Source organism: Miscanthus floridulus, chromosome 2 (genome assembly GCF_019320115.1).
Source record: "Miscanthus floridulus cultivar M001 chromosome 2, ASM1932011v1, whole genome shotgun sequence".
Taxonomy (NCBI): Eukaryota; Viridiplantae; Streptophyta; class Magnoliopsida; order Poales; family Poaceae; genus Miscanthus; species Miscanthus floridulus.
In genome coordinates this window covers 106,945,963-106,966,036 of record NC_089581.1, presented here as the reverse complement: position 1 = coordinate 106,966,036, position 20,074 = coordinate 106,945,963, and the positions used below count along the sequence as shown (strand labels likewise).

Below are 20,074 nucleotides of genomic sequence, written 5' to 3'. Positions count from 1 at the left end.
TGTCTCCTGCTGCATATACAGCCATTGGCGTTTGCTTAACTGTCGTTGTACGCTAACTTTACAACTTGGGTTTTTTCCCTGATGATATATAGAAATTGAAAATACCCGCTCACCACTCTTTTATTCCCCCGGGTACGATCTCTAGATATTTTGTAAAAAAAACAAATCAAAAAGGAAAAGAAAAGGTGCGGCAGCGGCACAATTCAACAGCGAGCCAAAACTTTGGGCCCCAGAAATCTCAATTGTGAAAAATCTAACACTGCCTCTGCTAAAAACATTTGCCATTTGTTGTATAATACTAATAAGAAAAGATTGATCACACAAGAATCCAACGTAACACCTGGTCCAGTCCCAGTCCCATCCCCTCTTCTCTATCCGTCCCCCTCCTGTACAAATTTTAGCCGGCACAAGTATAAATGACAAGCCGCCACCGGACAAAACCACACTTATAAGCCACGGCCCACGGACAAGCCTCCTCCTACACCCGCGCCACCACACCAGCAGGAGGCAGGAGCCTGGAGGAGAGCGCGCGGGCGGGTGGGGCAAGTACACGTTGATGGCATCTACCGCCATCCCGTCCCCGCCGCCTCCGGCGGTGCCGGAGCGGAGACTGCCGCTGGTGCCGCGGCTGGCGGACGATGGCGGCGGGGGCGGAAGGGGCGACGACGCGCGAGGGAGTAGTGCGGGAGGGGGCGGGAGCGGGAGCGTGGCGGGCATCTCGCCGAGCATCCTCATCATCGCGGTCATCGTGGTGGTGATGCTGCTCGCGTCGCTATGCATCCACTACTTCATCCGCCACCTCTGCCGCCACGTGGGCCCAGCGGGGTCCTCCTCCGCTTCGTCCCGGCAGCCGCCGCCGCTGCCGCTCGTGTCGCGACCTGCGGCGGGGGCGTCCGTGGCGCCCGCCGACGGCCAGGAGGGAGGAGGAGGGACGAAGGCGGCGGCCGCGGCGGAGGCGGAGGCCGAGCGGCTCATCGCGCGCCTGCCGCTGTTCACGCTGTCCTCGTCGCTGGCCTCGGTGCCCAAGTCGTCGCGCGACTGCGCCGTGTGCCAGAGCGCGTTCCGCGACGACGACGAGCTCCGCCTCCTGCCCGCCTGCCGGCACGCCTTCCACTCCCGCTGCGTGGACCCGTGGCTGCGCGCCAACCCATCCTGCCCGCTGTGCCGCGCCTCCATCGCGCTGCCCCACCCGCCGCTCACGGACCTCCTCCGTGTGGAGCTCGGCAGCGTCAGCAGCCGCCGCTCCAACCCGGACGCTGCGGCCGCCGCCGTCCGCGCGTACCCGCTCCCCGGTGGCCTCCCCAACTCGGCGTCGTCGGAGTACCTCGTCGAGGAGGAGCTCCAGGTCGTGCTCAAACCGAGCCCGCACGCCGCCGCCGGGTCCAGCGACCCGCCAAACCAGCAGCAGCAGCATCACCAGCTCGCCGCGGTGGAGCGCGGGCAGCCGTCGTCGTCGTCCGTGGGGCTGACCCCTACGGCATCGTTCAGGTCGACGGCGGAGCGGTGGAGCAGCAGGTGGAGCAACCGGTGGAGCAGCCGGTGGAGCAGCGGGCGCTGGAGCAGCCGGTACGACGCCGGGACCGTGACGGCCGCGGCCACGGCGGAGTGGTGGTGGGACATGGACGGCGGCGTGGCCCCCGCGACGCGGCGGAGGGACGCGGACGACGGCAGCGCGTCGTTCTACGGGTTCGTGCGGTGGCTCACCGGGGCATACTAGTAAATACGGTCGTACGGTGCTAGCATAGTACTCCAGCATCCATGGAAAGCGGTGGAAACTTGCTTCGCCCCTGCGGCGGCGGCGGCGGCCGGCGACGGTCCCGAAAGGCCCTCCTCGTCGTCTTCGTGAAACGAATCGAAATGAACTGGGGGTGTCTGTCTGGCTCTTCTTTTCGGCATGCGAGGGTCGAATTTTTATTTTGCTTATTTTTTGTTTTGGTTGTGGGGCGGGCGGGTGGATTTCGAGGACGGAGGAGATGCCCCGTTCGCGGGTTTCAAAACTGCTTCCGAATTGGAGAATGTCGGCTGGAAGCATGAGGAATGAATTTGTGGACTTTCAGGCAGAAGATGCACAGCAGTCTCGGCCAATCGAAAGAAAATGGCAGAAATTTGAGGGGCTTTTGCTGCATTTTGATTTGCTTTAATTTTGTGGTACTCAATCATTTGTGTACGTACAGTATGTATGCATGTAGCGTGGATTGGCCATTTTGCATAGTAGCAAATAAATTAGCAAAGGTCATAGGAGATACTGAGTAGTAGTATTCATCAGTCTCCTACTCCTAGGAGATAGTATTCATCAATCTCCTACTCCAGCACCTATGTTTATCTCAATTCTCATGCTATGGTGGCGCACATCTACAAAAAGGTTGATTGAAGCGAAAACTTGGTACTTTGAGATTGTTTTGTACTGCATGATGCTGTGATGCACAATGAACGGGTGCATCTCAATCACATCCTGTGCTTGTCATACTAGTAGGGAATTGAAGGGTGTGCAATTTTACTAGAGCACTGTGCAAAGAGTGTACTACATACAGCAGCACTGTGCAAAGAGAGAGTGCACCAGCAGAGAACGCGATGCACATGGGATAGAGTAGAGGAGGTTAGGATATGGACCAAGATTGGTGGTCCATGAGATTACGCACAATCCTACAAGAACCCCCCCTTCAGTCTTAGTCCTGCCTCCTCCCCAGTCCCCGGCCACTGGAAAAGGACTCCACTGTCCCATTGCATCGTACTGGCCCGTCCTGGGCTCCTGGCCGGCTATCCCACACGCTCCGTGCGCTTCGCTATCCCAGTTATTAGCGCAAATAACCAAAAGGGTGATTGCTCTAACATAATTAAAAAGGGCATCGTTTTGACTGTACGCGCGCTCTGGCTTGACCTGCCTTGTCCCTCCCGCGTCCTTCGCTACTGTTGAATGTGTGAGGAGGATCGGACGGAGCGAAGGTGGAGTGGACGAGGGGAGGAGAGCTCGTGTCGCTTTTGGTGGTGGAAGGCTTTGTCCTTGCTCTGAGGGCATGTTTGGTTTCTGTCGGACCTCCTATAATTTCTATCACATCGAATGTTTGATACATGCATGAAGTATTAAATATAAACTAAATACGAAATTAATTACATAACTTGCGACTAATTTGTAAGACGAATCTTTTAAGCCTAATTAGTCCATAATTTGACAACGTGATGCTACAGTAAACATATGCTAATGACGGATTACTTATGCTTAAAAAAATCGTCTCACAAATTAGCCTCTATCTATGTAATTGGTTTTGTAATTAATCTATATTTAATACTTCTTATTAGTACCTAAACATTCAATGTGACATGAATCTTAAGAGCAACTAAAGAATCAAACACCCCGTAAACCTCTCAACTGTACCTACTGCATGCTGCCAAAGGTTTGCCATGAATGTGGTACGGCATTGCCTGGCTACCTTGTGAAAGCAAGTGTTGTTTCGCATGCATTGGCCCTCCTGCCTGCCATGCTAATGCTCTCTTCTTTCTTTACAATCGCCTCGCCTCTAGGCCTTGTTTAGATCACCTCTAAATTCTAAGTTTTTTCATTATCTCTTCATCACATCAATTTTTAGCCGCTTGCATGGAGCATTAAATATAGATTAAAAATAACTAATTGCACAGTTTAGTTCGAAATCACGAGATGAATCTTTTGAGCTTAGTTGATCCACGATTGGACAATATTTACCAAATAAGACGAAAGTGCTACTATTTATCAGGTTGAAATTTTTTGCAATCTAAACATGGCCCTAGGAGCTTTTCTCGCAGTAGCAGTAGGAACGAATTTACTCTTATTAAAGCAGCTTGGTTTGGCCGTCTCCTAGCCTGTCCATGACACTAAAATTTTTTACCACGTCCGATCCTGAATTCGCGGAGGGAATTGAACCTCCATCCCACCGTAAAAAAACGCGTCCTTATCCTCTTGTCAGCTTACGAGGAGCCCGTTGCCTCCCACCTGTCGTCCTCTTCGTTGCGCTTCTCCTCCCTCCGCCGCCTCCCATCCCCCATCCCTCCTCGCTGCGGTGCGCCAGACGGGCCTGGCCGTGACCTCCTCCCCACGATGTGTGATGGCAGGAGCCAGCGCCCGCGCCGCCGCTCCATCTTCGTAGCGCCGCCCGTCTCCATCGCCAGCGTCGCCTCTTTCGATCGCCGGCTCCGTTGCTCCGCCTTCTCCACAGTGTCAGCCTCATCTACATCCTCCTTAGTTCGTGATTTCTTTGTTGTCTAATTTTTGTTTTGTCTTTACCGGATTCATTGCCTTACCTCTGCTAGGGCTAGGGTTATAGGCGGTGGCATACAGGGCCCCTCGGCGGTGGCGCATAGGACCTGGGCCACCAGCGCCACTCGCCAATAGGAGCTGATGACCGGCATGCTCTACTTCTGCTGCGAAGCCACCGCTAGCGCCGTTTGCCAGGAGGGCCACCGGCGCGTGCTGGTCGCGGCTGCGCACCCATGCCCCCATGGCAGCGAGCCATCTGGTCATCCCCTCTTTAGTTTCTCCACATGCACAAAAGGCCACACAACAGGTATGGATGGATCTGTAGCTGTTGTTTCCAGCGGCTTTGATTATACATTTTATTCTTGGAGGCAACATATATGGTGTGTTATGTTTTTATTTTTGTTCAGATTGGGTGTTCTTTGACCAACCTCTACAATTTCTTTGACCTGTGTTTGAGATGAGCATGGCATCTTGTATTTGTAGCTAGATGTGAATGACTCTGTAGGAGTTGCATAACGTGTGTTCAATGAAATGTCGATGTATAAGAGTTGCATAACATGTGCTCAATGGAATGCCCATGTGATATGTGGTTTGTACCTTTCATTTTGCTAACCTATATTTCATCTGCAAGGGTGTTCTTTGACCGACCTATACAATTTCTTTGACCTATGCTGACATGACCATGCCATCTTGAATCTCAGCTAGGTGTGAATGATTCTATATGAGTTGCATACCATTTGCTTGATGGAATACCGCTATGAGATATGGTTACTGCCTATTGTTTTCCTAACCTCTTTTGCTAGCCTCTATTTCACCTACAAAGATGCCTGCAACCCAACTCCAAGGTGTATAGAGTTTTACAAATCTAAACTATAACTACTCGAGCGTTTATTTTGCAGATCATCTTCTACCTGTGCATATGCCGGATGGTTAGTTTCGAGTACTGTTACCAGGCTCTGGAGGATTAGCCATGGGCATTATTGGAACTAAGGTAAATACTTGGGTTTCCATCTTATTAGGTTCAGCTCAAATAACTTCTTTTTAGTTTCATGGCCATACACCTACCAGCCTTTTCAATTATCATCTTAATTTTGCTTGGCATTACTAGAACTCAGGTAAATACTTAGTTTTACATCTTACTAGATTCACCTCAGATCACTTCTTTTTGGTGTCATGTACATAGACCTGCTAGCCTTTTGAATTGCCATATCAATTCTGCTTTAGGAAGCCTATAAAACAATTGTTTTTAGACAATTAAATTCCAAGGACTGTTGTTATTGGTGAAAGCATCTAGGCCCCTAGTTGGGTTTTGGTGATTAATAACAATATGTGATTACTATGACTAACGTGTGTTTTGCAGAGGCAATTAAGTTAGATCACAGTAATTGAGATCGATTGGGCTATCATGGTGGTCATGCCCCTACGATGGAAATTGTTTCGGTTTTCTAAGGATGAACGACAAGGTTAAGAATGGACTAGTTCTAAGTGTTATTTGGTGTTGAGGAGACACTTAGAGTTGTTTAGGACTTTGTTTTTCCTTTGGCCGTACTATTAAGGGGGGTACGGACGGGTAGCTTGACCTAGGTGAGTCTAGTGAGTTAGGTATGGTGCACACTTGCTAAATCTAGCACTAGGTAGCTCCTAAAAAGCCCTTAGATCCATTGGAGCAAACTTCATTCACGTATGATCGAGAGTTGGAAGTGAATGGAGGGTCAAATGCTGACCGAACGCTGGTTCCGGAGTGACCAGACGCTGGCGCAGAGTCCGGTCAGTTCATTTGATCAAGGTGAAATCATCTAGACGCGACCGGACGCTGGGTGCCAGCGTCCGATCAACTCTAGTAAAGTTCCAGAGAGGGAAAATCATGACCGGACGCGTTCGGTCACAACTTAAACACTAGAGTTCGGAGAGAACTGACCGGAGCGTCCGGTCAACATGACCAGAGCGCCCGGTCACCCTACAGAGGCATATAACGGTTCGTTTTTCAACCAAGGTTATAAATACTTCCTCCATTCATGTGTGGGGGCACTTTTGCTCATTCCAACAGCTGAGAAACACCTTTGAGAGTGCCAAGAAGGGCAAGGTCCTAGTGAGGTGATTGAGATTTGAGAATCCCAAAGAGAGCCCTCATTAGTGAAAGCAAGAGTAGCAAAGTGTGCATCCACCCTTCTCATTAGGCTTGTCGTGGTCAAGTGGGAGTTCGTGCTTGTTACTCTTGGTGATCGCCATCACCTAGATGGCTTGGTGGTGATTAGGAGCTTAGTGATCATCCGGCAGAGCTTGTGGATGACCCAACTCAAGTTGTGAGCGGTTGTGGGTGATTCACTACGACGGAGTGTCAAAGAATCAACCCATAGCGAGCACTTGATCCTTGTGCGGATCAAGGGGGAGCTACACCCTTACGCGGGTGCTCCAACAAGAACTAGTGGGGAGTGGCGACTCTTTGATACCTCAGCAAAACATCGCTGTGTTCCTCCTTCTCTCTTTACTTTAATATTTACTTTGAGCAATTCAATTCTTGTCATTTACATTCATAGAATTGCCATGCTAGAGTAGGATTGGAACATATGTTGCTAAACTTTTGTGAGGTAGATCAATAGAAACACTTTCTAGGCACAAGGGGTTAATTAGGCTAACTGTAGGACTTAATTATTGCAAAGAAATTTAGAATTAGCCCAATTCACCCCTCCTCTTGGGCATCTTGATCCTTTTAATTGGTATCAGAGCCTCGTGCTCACGTATTTAGGCTTAACCGCCTAGAGAAAGATGTCTTACGGGGATGGTCCTCCTCCTATCTTTGAGGGGGATGATTTTCCATATTGGAAAATCCGCATGGAGGCGTATTTAGAAGCTCTAGATGTTGGAATACTTAGAGCCGCCTCACAAGGCTTCCCAAAACCTCAGGATGCTACACACCTACAAGGCGATGAGGTGAATTACGAGAAATAGAATGCAAAGGCTTGAAACACCATCTTTAGAGGTCTTTGCAAAGATGTGTTTAACTGGGTGAGGAACCACAAGGACTCCCATGCACTATGGTCAGACATTTGTGCACTCCATGAGGGAACTAAGAGCGAGCGTGAGGAACGCTATCATCTTGTCATGAAAAAGCTAAATTCATTTGAGATGCTTCCTAAAGAGAGTGCTAATGAAATGTACTCACGCTTGAATGTTCTTATAGAGAAAGTCAATGGGCTTGGACTTACTCAAATGCAACCATCCGATGTTGTAAGAAAAATCTTGAGTGTCCTCCCCATTGACAAATATGGGCATATTGTCACCGTGCTTCATCAAGGTGATCTTTCTACCGCTATACCAACACAAATCTTGGGAAAGATCAATGCTCATGAGATATACATACACATCACACCACAAGATGGCTCATCATGTAATAAGAAGAAAGACAAGGACTTAGCATTCAAAGCTAGCCAAGAGAAGGGCAAAGCAAGGCTTGAGTATGAGAGCTCAAGTGATGATGAAGTCGATGATGCTAGTCTTGCTCTCATGGTGAGAAGAACTGCCAAGATGCTAAAGAAGCTTAACAAGAGTGGCATCAAGTTTGATGGTAAGAAAAAGAAGTTCTTCACTAGCTCTAGAAGGAAGCCAATCTCGGAGATGGATTGCTACAATTGTGGAGAACTTGATCATCTAGCACACCAATGCACAAAGCCCAAGAAAGACAAGTACAAGAACAAGTACAAGGGCAAGAGAGATGACTCAAGTAATGAAGAAGAAGATGAGAAGAAAAAGAACAAGCCATACAAGAAGAAATATGGCAAGAAGAAGGACTTCCACAAGAAGAAGAAGAATGGGAAGGCCTACATCGTTGGTGATTGGTTCATGAACATTGATTCATCAAGTTGCTTATCCGATGATGATAGTGATAATGAGAAGGTGGCCGCCATTGGGATTGACTCTTCATCATCTTCACCGACACCACCGCTATCATCCTCTACACACCTATGCCTTATGGCCAAGGGTGAACGAAAGGTATCAAATGATGATGATAGTAGTAGTGATGATCATGCTAACAATGATGATTGTGATAGTGATAGTGATGATGATGAATTTGAATCACCTTCATATGATGAACTTGTCAAATTGCTAAACAAATATACTAGGATCATTAGAAAGACTAGAGCTAAGAATGACAAGTTAGAAGCTAAGAATGATTCTCTTTAGCTAAATGTGATATAGCCAAAAAGGCTAGTGTTAAGCTTAGAGAAGCAAATGATGCTATATCATCCAAAATCAAGGAGCTCAAATCTTCTAAGAAAGAGCTAAAAGAAAAACATGATAAACTTGAGAGGATACATAATGAGCTCATCACTAGTCATAATATGCTAAAAGATGAATATACTACTCTCAAGATTAATCATAATAATCTTGTCATTGCTCAAGAATATTTATCTAATGAGCCACATGATGCTTTTAACGATGTTGTTAAGATTGATATAGCTACATCATGTGATGATTTGATCATTGAGAGCATTGAGCAAAGTTCTAGTAGCAAGGGCAAGCAAGTGGTTGAGATTGATAGTTATGATGAGTATGTCAAGCTCAAGAATGACAATGAAAAGCTCAAGAAAGATCTTGAAGAGATCAAAAGCCACAACACTATTGTGCTAGAAACTCGTGATCATGATGGTGATTTGATTCTTCAAAATGAGAAGCTCAAAGAAGAAAACAAGAAGCTCAAGGAAGAGAAAAACAATGATGCACTCAAAGAAGAGAACAAGAAGCTCAAGTTGGAGAAAGGGCATCTTAAGATTGCATTGAGCAAGTTCACAAGAGGCAAGCATCTTCAAAGTGAGCTACTAATGAACACTATCATGAAGATGGATAGAAGTGGCATTGGGTACTTGGCAAACCAAGAGAAGAAGGCTTAAGCTCAACAACAACACAAGTCAAAGCCAAAGCCAAAGCCAAAGAGATGTTTTGAGCGTGGACAAGAAGGCCACTTTGCCCACGAGTGCCAAACTCCACCACCACAACCATTTCCCAAGCATGCTAGACCTTTTGCCTTCAATGCTCATTACATGCTTAGAAAGGATTCTAGTGGAAAGATGAAAGTCATGTTCTTAGGACCTCCAAACAAGAATAGGCCTAAGAAAATTTAGGTAGTAAAGTTACTTGTTGAGAAGATGAAGGGCCATCAACAAGTTTGGGTTCCTAAAGCTTGATCTCTTGTGTGTAGGTGAACTATAAGACCGGTGAAAGTCATTGGGTTATTGATAGTGGTTGCACACAAAATATGACTAGTGATCCTTGTATGTTCACCTCACTAGATGAAAAAGTAGATGGACAAGAAAGAATCACATTTGGAGATAATTCGAAGGGCAAGGTTAAAGGATTGGGCAAAGTGGCAATATCAAATGATCATTCTATCTCAAATGTGCTATATGTTGCTTCATTGAGCTTCAACTTGCTATCTGTTGGACAATTGTGTGATCTTGGCTTCCAATGCTTGTTTACTGAGAAGGAAGTTATTGTATCTAAGAAGGATGATGATCAAGTGATATTCAAAGGATTTAGATACAACAACCTATATCTAGTAGACTTCACCTCCGAAGATGCTAATTTGAAGACTTGCCTATTCACCAAAACAACACTTAGGTGGCTATGCATAGAAGACTTGCTCATGTTGGGATGAGCTCACTCAAGAAGCTAATGAAGAATGATTTGGTGAGAGGGTTGAAGGATGTGAAGTTTGAGTAGGACAAGCTTTGGAATACCACTTGAAAGGTCCTAATGGCTAGAGGGGGGGTGAATAGCCTAATAAAAACTTCTACAACAACACTTAACCAAATGGTTAGACAATTATGAGGCGAAGCGAGTGTTGCGCTAGCCTACTCAAAATGCAAGCCACCTACCACAATTCTAGTTTAGATAGTGTCAATTCACACAAGAGCAATGACACTACCCTATGTTAGTGTGCTCTCAAAGGCTAACTAAAGAGCCACACCAACCAAGCATGCAAGCTCTCACAACTAGCTACACTAAAGAGCTTGTCAACTAGTTTGCGGTAAAGTAAAGAGAGTGATCAAGAGGGTTATACCACCGTGTAGATGAATGAACCAATCAATCATGAAGATGAATAACAATGATGACCAATCACCTCGGAATCAATGATGAACACAATGATTTTTACCAAGGTTCACTTGCTTGCCAGCAAGCTAGTCCTCGTTGTGGCGATTCACTCACTTGGAGGTTCACACGCTAATTGGCTTCACACGCCAAACCCTCAATAGGGTGCTGCACAACCAACACAAGATGAGGATCACACAAGCCATGAGCAATCCACTAGAGTACCTTTTGGCGCTCCGCCGGGGAAAAGTCAAGAACCCCTCACAATCACCACGATCAGAGCTGGAGACAATCACCACCTCCGCTCGACGATCCTCGCTGCTCCAAGCCGTCTAGGTGGCGGCAACCACCAAGAGTAACAAGAGAAATCCGCAGCGAAACATGATCACTAAGTGCCTCTAGATGCAATCACTTAAGCAATGCACTTGGATCACTCCCAATCTCACTATGATGATGAATCAATGATGTAGATGAGTGGGAGGGCTTTGGCTTAGCTCACAAGGTTGCTATGTCAATGAAAATGGCCAAAGATGTTTCCCTTGAGCCAGCCATGGGGATATAAATAGAGCCCCCATCAAATAGAGCCGTTATACCCCTTCATTGGGCAAAACACGCTCTGACCGGACGCTACGGTCAAACTGACCAGACGCTGGCCCTCAGTGTCCGGTCACCCGATGGACGCCATGTGTCATTGCCTTCAAACGCTGTTCGTCAGATCCCAATGGTTATGATGTTGACCGGACACTCTGGTCAAAACTGACCGGACGCTGAAGGCCCAGCGTCCGGTCGTTTCCAGTAAGCTCCCTGAGGCATGTTTTTTTGATCGGACACGTCCGGTCCACCTTGACCGGATGCAGCCAGCGTCCGGTGCTCAACCCTTAGCCACTGTGCAGACCGGTTAGTTTGATCGGACGCAGAAACCAGCGTCCGGTGCATCTCAGGTATAGCGTCCGGTGCAACACCGAAACTGGCAACTTCTCTGCTAGCTCGACCGGACGCAGCCTTTCAGCGTCTGGTCGCTGAGTGACCCAACGTCCGGTCAGTAGATCGATGCCAGCATCATTTCGACCAACTCCATTTCAACTTTAACTTCTTCACCCTTGCTCAAATGTGCCAATCACCAATAATTTTGCATCCGGCGCAATAGAAAATAGACATTTCATTTTCCAAAAGCGCCGAATCCCGCCGAGCTTGCGAGGCGGGAGGGAGAGAGGGACCCAAACCCATCTCATCCCTGCAAACACCTTGTGCACATGTGTTAGCATATTTTCACAAATGTTATCAAGGGTGTTAGCACTCCACTAGATCCTAAATGCATATGCAATGAGTTAGAGCATCTAGTGGCACTTTGATAACCGCATTCCGATACGAGTTTCACCCCTCTTAATAGTACAGCTATCAAACCTAAATGTGATCACACTCTCTAAGTGTCTTGATCACCAAAACAAAATAGCTCCTATGGTTTATACCTTTGCCTTTAGCTTTTTGTTTTTCTCTTTCTTCATTTCAAGTTTAAGCCCTTGATCATCGCCATGCCATCACCATTGTCATGCTATGATCTTCATTAGCTTCTTCTACTTGAAGTGTGCTACCTATGTCATGATCACTTGATAAACTAGGTTAGCACTTAGGGTTTCATCAATTCACTAAAACCAAACTAGAGCTTTCACATGTCAAGCCGGCAAGCAAGTTGCAAATACTCATCCAACAAAATCTTTCATGTCAACCACAAGAGTGCTAGAACTCCTTCACATGGACTTATTTAGACCAACAACATACAAGAGTTTAGGAGGAAATCTTTATTGTCTTGTGATTGTTGATGACTATTCAAGATACACATGGGTATTCTTCCTTCATGACAAATCTGAAGTTGCATCATGCTTCAAGAAGTTTGCCAAGAGAGTACAAAATGAATTTGAAGTGAAGCTCAAGAAGATTAGAAGTGACAACGGCAAATAATTTGACAACACAAACATAGAAGCCTATTGTGATGAAGTTGGGATCAAGCATGAGGTCTCCGCAATATATACTCCTCAACAAAATGGTGTAGTTGAGAGGAAGAACCGGACATTGATCACTCTTGCTAGAACAATGCTTGATGAGTACAACACTCCCGAAGCTCTATGGGTGGAAGCTATCAACACCGCATGCTATGCATCCAACCGCCTATTCCATCAAAAGTTTCTCGGCAAGACACCTTATGAGTTGCTCAATGGGAAGAAGCCAGACGTCTCCTTCTTTAGGGTGTTTGGTTGCAAATGCTACATCTACAAGAAGCAGCAACACCTAGGGAAGTTTTAAAGATGTTGTGATATTGGTTTTCTTGTTGGTTACTCATCAAAGTCCAAAGCATATAGAGTATTTAATCATGCCACCGCCTTGGTTGAAGAAACATATGATGTGGAATTTGATGAATCTAACGGCTCCCAAGGAGTACATCAAAATCTTGATGATGTAGGTGATGAACCATTGAGGGAGGTCATGAAGAATATTTCGGTTGGAGACATCAAGCCTAATGATGATGAAGATAATTTACAAGTGATCAATCCACCTTCCTCATCAAGTGTACCACAAGATGGTGAAAAAGATGGAAGAGTAGAAAATGAAGACACTCATGTCTCCCATAAGCAAATGGTGACACAAGCACATGATGTTGATGCTCCACAACCCCCCCTCAAGTGGTTGATAGAAGAAATTCACCTCTACTACAAGCTCATCCACAAGATCTCATCAAAGGGAGTCCATCAAAGGGAGTAATGACTCATTCTCAAAAGCTTGCTTCATTCATTGAACATTACTCTTTTGTCTCTTGTTTTGAGCCTACCAAGGTAGAAGAAGCTCTTCAAGATCTGAATTGGATAAATACCATGCATGAAGAGTTGAACAACTTCACCCGCAATGAAGTTTGGACTCTTGAAGAGTGACCAAAAGGTGTAAGAGTCATTGGAACAAAGTGGGTGTTCCATAACAAGCAAGATGATCAAGGTGTTGTTGTGAGGAACAAGGCAAGACTAGTTGCAAAGTGGTTCTCTCAAGTTGAAGGTTTGGATTTTGGAGAGACCTTTGCACCGGTTGCAAGACTAGAAGCCATTTGTATCATCCTTACATATGCATCACATCATGACATGAAACTATATCAAATGGATGTGAAAAGTGCATTTTTAAATGGCTTTATTAATGAACTGGTCTATGTTGATCAACCTCCCGGGTTTGAAGACCCTAGATATTATAATCATGTTTATAGGTTATCCAAGGCGTTATATGGGCTTAAGCAAGCCCCAAGTGCTTGGTATGAGCGCCTTTAGGATTTCCTCATTAAGAAGGGCTTCACCATTGGGAAGATTGACACCACACTATTCACCAGGAAGCTTGATGGACATATCTTTATTTGTCAAGTGTATGTTGATGATATCATCTTTGGATCATTAAATGAAGATTCTTGCAAAGAGTTTGGTGAATTGATGTCGAAGGAGTTTGAGATGTCAATGATTGGAGATCTTACATTCTTTCTTGGTTTTCAAGTCAAGCAAATGAGAGAAGGAATTTTCATCTCTCAAGAGAAATATACAAATGATCTCCTCAAGAGATTCAAGATGGATGAATGTAATCCAATCAAGACACCAATGCCAACTAATGGACATCTCAACCTAGATGAGGGAGGTAACATGGTTGATCAAACTCTCTACCGCTCTATGATTGGTAGCTTATTATATTTAACCGCATCTAGGCCCGACATCATGTTTAGTGTGTGTATGTGTGCTAGATTTCAAGCTAATCCTAAGGACACTCATTTAATTACTGTTAAAAGAATCCTTAGGTATCTTAAGCACACACCAAGCATTGGTCTTTGGTATCCCAGAGGAGCTATATTTGAATTAGTTGGCTATTCTGATTTGGATTATGCCGGTTGCAAAGTTGATAGAAAAAGCACATCCGAATGGTGCCATTTGCTTGGTAGATCATTTGTGTCTTGGTCCTCCAAGAAACAAAATAGTGTGGCTTTGTCCACTGTCGAAGTGGAATACAATGCCGTGGGTGCTTGTTGTGTACAAATACTGTCGGTGCAGAATGTGACCAACTAGTAAATATTTATAGTTTTGCCGTACGTTGTGATCGGAGGTGGCCTTGCACTCAATGACACAGGGTTTATACTGGTTCAGGCAACGTGCCCTACATCTAGTTTGGGTCGGTCAGTGACTTTATTCCTAAGCCCAGGTGCTCGAAGTTTGCAGTGGGGTTATAAACAAGAAGGAGAAAGATGGGGTGTATGAGAGGTCCAATCGGCTCCAGTCAGAAGAGCCAAGAGCGATAGGAGCTACGCTATGAGCTAAGTGTTCAAGCGTGTGCTTGGGGTACAAATCCTACGGTTCTGTGGTTGTGAGCTAGTGAACTTGATCGATGCTTGTTATCTTCAAGAAGGGCTCTCCTTTTTTGGAGGGGGCGCATCCCCTTTAATAGATAAAGGGGATGGCTTTACAAGTGAGAGGGTGAGGGTATGTATGCTACCGAGCATTGTTGCCCATGCCTACCGAGCCCTATTGCCCACACTGGCGGGTACAAGATAATGGTAGGTGCCTACAACACTGTTGATGTCACTGTAGAATGTCAGATGCATGTGGGAGGTCATGCTGCCTTCTTTAGGGATGGTAGACATCGGTACCTATAAATACTGCTTGATGCCTAGAGGCATGTGAGGAGTCTCACCACGTTCACCCGGTATGGTAAATCCCAGCACCCATAACGCTATCGATGCCTAGAGGCACGTGGGGGGGCCTTACCGTATGGGAGTTTTTAGCGGCGTCTATAATACTGTAGAGGGAGATGTCGGCACCTACAATACTATTTATATCAGGGTCGCTGTAGAGTACTATTTTGTGAAGGGTATGGTCCCTAGTATAGTGGTTTTGACTTGTGAGCTTGCCTTGCTTTTCTCCGCACATCTCCTAGTTCCTACCGAGCGGGCGTCCCCGGTCAGATGGCTCTAGTCGGCTCTGAGTGCGTCGGTCGGAGAAGAGTGGTGAGCAGGGTTCCTATGATCCCCGGTCGAAGTCGTGGGGTTAGAGTCGGAAGTAGTGTTTTGGGCCAGGCCTTTTGATCGGAGAGGCCGTCCGGTGGCAGCTGGAGTTGAAGTGAACGCTCTGGTTGGAGAGGTGGGCTGAAGCAGCCAATGAGCGGGCGTTGTTCCTCTTTGGCCAGACCTCCGGTCGATGACTAGGCCGCCCTTCTAGCCTATCATTTTAGACTCTTGGGCTAGCCCATGAGTTACGTGTTGTCGGCTTGGGCCGAGACTTGGCGTCGAAGCCAGTCCCCGAGGGACCCTAGGTTTATGAACCCGATAGGAGCCCCGAGCTGCCGGGTGATTTAGGCAAAATCATCCAGGGGATTTTTGTCTTACTAGCGGGTGCGCGTGAGCGCACCCGCTAGTTTAGCCCTCGAGCCTCCGGGCGGTTTGGGTAGAACCGTCTGGGGGGTTTCCTATGTTATCAGTGGGGGAGTTTTTATTTTGAGATGGAGTTTTGTCGCCCAAGGCGTCGTTGTGCAGCCAAGGCAGGTTTTAGTTTGTTTTTTGAGAGATTGAGTGAGAGGGAGCTTGTGGATCCTGGTGTCGGTGCGTGCCGTGGGATCAAGCGAGGGAGTCAGTCAATGGTTTTGGATGAGACAAAGCTCACTGACCCTGGTGTTGATGCGCACCATGGGATTGGGTGAGGCAGTTAGTTTTAGACGAGACAGAGCTCACTAATCCTGGTGTTGATGTGCACCATGGGATCGGGTGAGGCGGTTAGTTTTGGACAAGACAGAGCTCACTAATCCTAGCGTTGATACGCACCATGGGATCGAGCGAGGGAGTCAGTCTTAGATGGGACAGAGCTCACTAATCCTTGCATCGATGCGCGTCGTGGGATTGAGCGAGTCGGAGTCGTGTCTTGGATGAGATAGAGCTCACTGATCCTAGTGTCGATGCGCGCCGTGGGATCGAGCGAGGTAGTCAGTCTTGGACGAGATAGAGCTCACTAATCCTAGCATCGATGCACGCCATGAGATCAAGCGAGGGAGTCAGTCTTGGATGAGATAGAGCTCACTAATCCTAGCATCGATGCACGCTGTGGGATTGAGCGAGGGAGTCAGTCTTGGACAAGATAGAGCTCACTAATTGTAGCATCGATGCACGCCATGGGATTGAGCCAATTGGAGTCATGTCTTGGATGAGATAGAGCTCACTGATCCTAGCATCGATGCGCGCTATGGGATCGAGCAAGAGAGTCAGTCTTGGATGAGACAGAGCTCATTGATCCTGGTGTCGATGTGCACCGTGGGATCGAGGGAGTCAGAGTCATGTCTTGGATGAGATAGAGCTCACTGATCCTAGCGTCGATGTGTGTCGTGGGATCAAGCGAGGGAGTCAGTCACAGAGCTCACTAATTCTAGCATCGATGCGCGTCGTGGGATCGAGTGAGTCGGAGTCGTGGGGTGAGATCAAGGTCATAGACCCAAGTGTTTGGAGTGCAGTTGGAAGCATAGCTAGATGGGGCAAGATTGGGGTCGCAAACCTAGGTTTTTGGACCACAGTCAAAAGCGTAGCCGGATGGGGCGAGATTGGGGTCGCAAACCTAGATTTTTGGAGCGTAGTCGGAAGGGGCGATTTGGGGTCACAGTCCTAGGCTTTTTGTCTTGAGCCCCAAGCCCTGTTGGGCCTTAGTAGGGGTCAGTGTGAGTTGTGTGTGTTACCCCATCCTCGGTTCCTCACAACCGAAGGGGCTAAGTTTTGTCGCTTGTCCCGATCGCTCGGGCTCGAGTGATGCGCTCGGTGAGTTTGCTAACGGGTGTGATCAAGGGGAATATGGGTCCATCGTTCATGATGGGGTCGGCATAGCCCTCTTGTGACATTCCACTACTCCTTTACCTACAACCCGATAGATGCCTGGGTCATTCCAGAGACCGACCCAGACGGCCTAATGCCCTCCTCTCAATGGAGATTCTGTGGGTTTGGTGAAAGGTTCAGGATCGAACGAGAAGGTTGAGATTACTCGGTCTACCAGACCGGGCGAGGGCCGCATGGGGCTCATCTACATTTTTCTCCCCTAGCTCTATTGGTTGCTCATGTCAAATGAGGCAACCGCCACTTTGTGACGCAACATAGAATGTTGTGATGCATTTCACTGCACGTGCGATGCTTAGTTCCTGAGCCCCTGGGCGGTTCAGGGCTCGAATCATCTAGGAGGTTCGGGCATATGGAATGAATGCGCGTATGGATGTATGAAATGATTGTAAGGAAATAGAGGGGGTTGGTAGTGCTCACCTTGATGGCTTGAGTGACGGGGTTTGGAGAGCTTCAGTCGAAAATGTTTGATCAGGACCACGCTCGTCAATCATGGGTGAGCCCTTGTGTGAACAGTTTTTGTATTAACGAACACATGCTCACCTTGATGACCTAAGTGACGGGGTTCGGATAGCTTCAGTCAGAAATGTCTGATCGGGACCCGTGCTTGTCGTTCGTGACGGAGTCAGCATGGCCTACATGGGGCACCCCTTCGCTTCCTTACCTGTCTCTTGGTGTATATCCTGAGTGATTCGATTGACTTAGGGGGCCCAGTGATCTCCCCTGACAGAGATTTTGTTTGGGTTTCTCGAGGCCTGGCCTAGGGAAGCGAGGTGCCACCCATGTGCGGTGGTGCTTCGGTTTTTGTTCCTGGCATGCGGTAGTGGTTGGTCATGCGATAGTGCTGGGCTCGGCCCAGGCCATGTCCCATCTGATTAGGAGCTGTTTCGTCAGGTAGGGCATGTCTCATCGGTTAGGGTGTGTCTCATCTGCATTAATTGGGAGAGAGAGAGAGAGAGTTCCTCGCTCTGCCATTTTGCCTTCCCCTGATAGGCGTGCCCTTCCCTAATTGCTGTTCCCTTTTCCTTAAGTAGGAGAGGGGAAAGGGGTTTCGACCCGTTCTTTTGCTTGTTCCTCATTTACTGCCGTCTTTCCTCTTCCTTCTTGTCATGAGCGTTCCTGAGAGCCACGGTGGTTTCTAGGAAAGAAAGGGGAGAGAGCGAGGAGAGAAGAACTCACCAATCCTCGGGGTGCAATGTCGGACTGGAGGTCATCCACCATGAGGGAGTCGATGTTGAAGGCCTTCATTGCGAAGGGATTTCTGCCGCCGAAGGAGGTGGCACACTAGAGGGTTCCCAGGCAGGAGGAGTCCCCGCAACCTTGGCCCAACGAGGTGGTTTCCTTCCTCACCTTCCACGAGTGTAGGCTGGGATACCCCGCGCACTGGTTCCTGCGTGGCCTCCTCAATGAGTGGGGTCTAGAGCTGCAACATCTTAATCTGACGGGGGTGCTGCACATCACTGGTTTCATCACCGTTTGTGAGGCTTTCATCGGGATGGAGCCGCACGTGGATTTCTTCCGGCGGCTCTTCTCCCCGAGAGCCTTGACGATGGGGGACCCGACCGAGGTCGCACCAGTGGGGGGTTTCGCCTTTCAGAGAAAACCGGGCATGGGAGACTCGTATCCCACATACCTCCCTTGCGACTAAAAACCGAGGGTGGCATGGGGAGTGGTTCTACATTAGGAATCCGGTGGTGGTGCTGTTCCTGGTGTTCACCGGTGGGAGGCCAGAGAAGCAGGATAGTTGGACATGGGGTTGTGCCAAAAAGGAGAAGCATAAGGTGGGGGTCATCGAGGAGGAGCTCTAGAAGCTTGTAAAGTGTGGCCTTCCCAAGGGTCCAGAAGGCATGGCCAAGTAGGCCACTCAGAAGGAGGTGGTGGACACCAGGAAGAAGAAGAAGGCTAAGGTCGCCCATCGAAAGCATAAGAAGGGGAAGGAGGTTGCTCGGCGTGTGAAGGCTGGGGTGAGGAAGAGCGACGTCGAGGCCAAGCTCGAGTCAGAGGACCCCACAGATGTGGACAACATGGTTTTCTCTAAGGAGGAGGGAAGTTAGGAGGTCATTGTGACCTCGGTGGAGCATCGTGACCCTGTGGCGACGTCTGTCGGTGATGAGCAAGAGGCCACACGGTGCATGATGGCTTCCTCATCGAGGAAGCGCGTGGTGAGCATGGATGCCATTGATGAATGGGTGGCAAAGCAGACATGGTCACCATGCCCTTTGGCAGCAGTGTCGGTCCCGTCGCCGCCTGTGGGGGACGTGGCCAAGCAAGCCAGGCGGTCTGTGGAGCGGAGTGGCACTTGTGCATCACTGGGACCGACGATGATGCATGACTCATAGCTAGGGGTGGCCCCACCTATCATGGACATGGTCAAGCAAGCCGGGCGGCCTAAGGAGCAGACTAGCACCCATGCATTGCGTGACTCGCGGCCGGAGGATGTCCCGCCCCATGCTCTGGTCGGGGAGTCCCGAGCCGAGGGCCGGGGTGACCCATAGGTCGAGAAGGAGGCAGTTGGGATGACTCTGCCCTCAGCCAAAGCGAGGGGGCGCAGGTCATAGCCTGGGAGCGGCCCATGCCCTACAGGCCCATCGACGCTGGGTCTTGCCGTTAGATTTGTACCGCTCACCACCTTGCCAGTGGCCGAGGGATGATGGGGTTGAGCATCGCCCCAACTCCCATGCGGGAGGCATGGAGGCCCACCCTACAGCGTGCTACGATGAGCGATGGGGGGAGTAGGATGGTGGTGGCAAGCCCTTCCCTTTTGGGGGTGGTTGCTGCCATAGTGACGGCGGTGGCATCGACGTTGGTGGCGATTCCGATGCCGACGGTAGGGGTTGCATCAGAAGTAACCCTCGTGGCCCCTCCTCCACCGGTTGTAGTGG

The 20,074-nt window shown here is 48.4% G+C and overlaps 1 protein-coding gene across 1 annotated transcript; it reads left to right on the top strand.

Moving 5' to 3' along the window:
- The first annotated feature begins 483 nt into the window (after positions 1 to 483).
- On the top strand, positions 484 to 2,356 carry LOC136539317 (RING-H2 finger protein ATL34-like). The gene has a single exon (XM_066531270.1). It carries the CDS (start codon positions 557 to 559, stop codon positions 1,715 to 1,717), a length of 1,161 nt encoding a protein of 386 aa, XP_066387367.1. The 5' UTR covers positions 484 to 556; the 3' UTR covers positions 1,718 to 2,356.
- Positions 2,357 to 20,074: the final 17,718 nt, after the last annotated feature.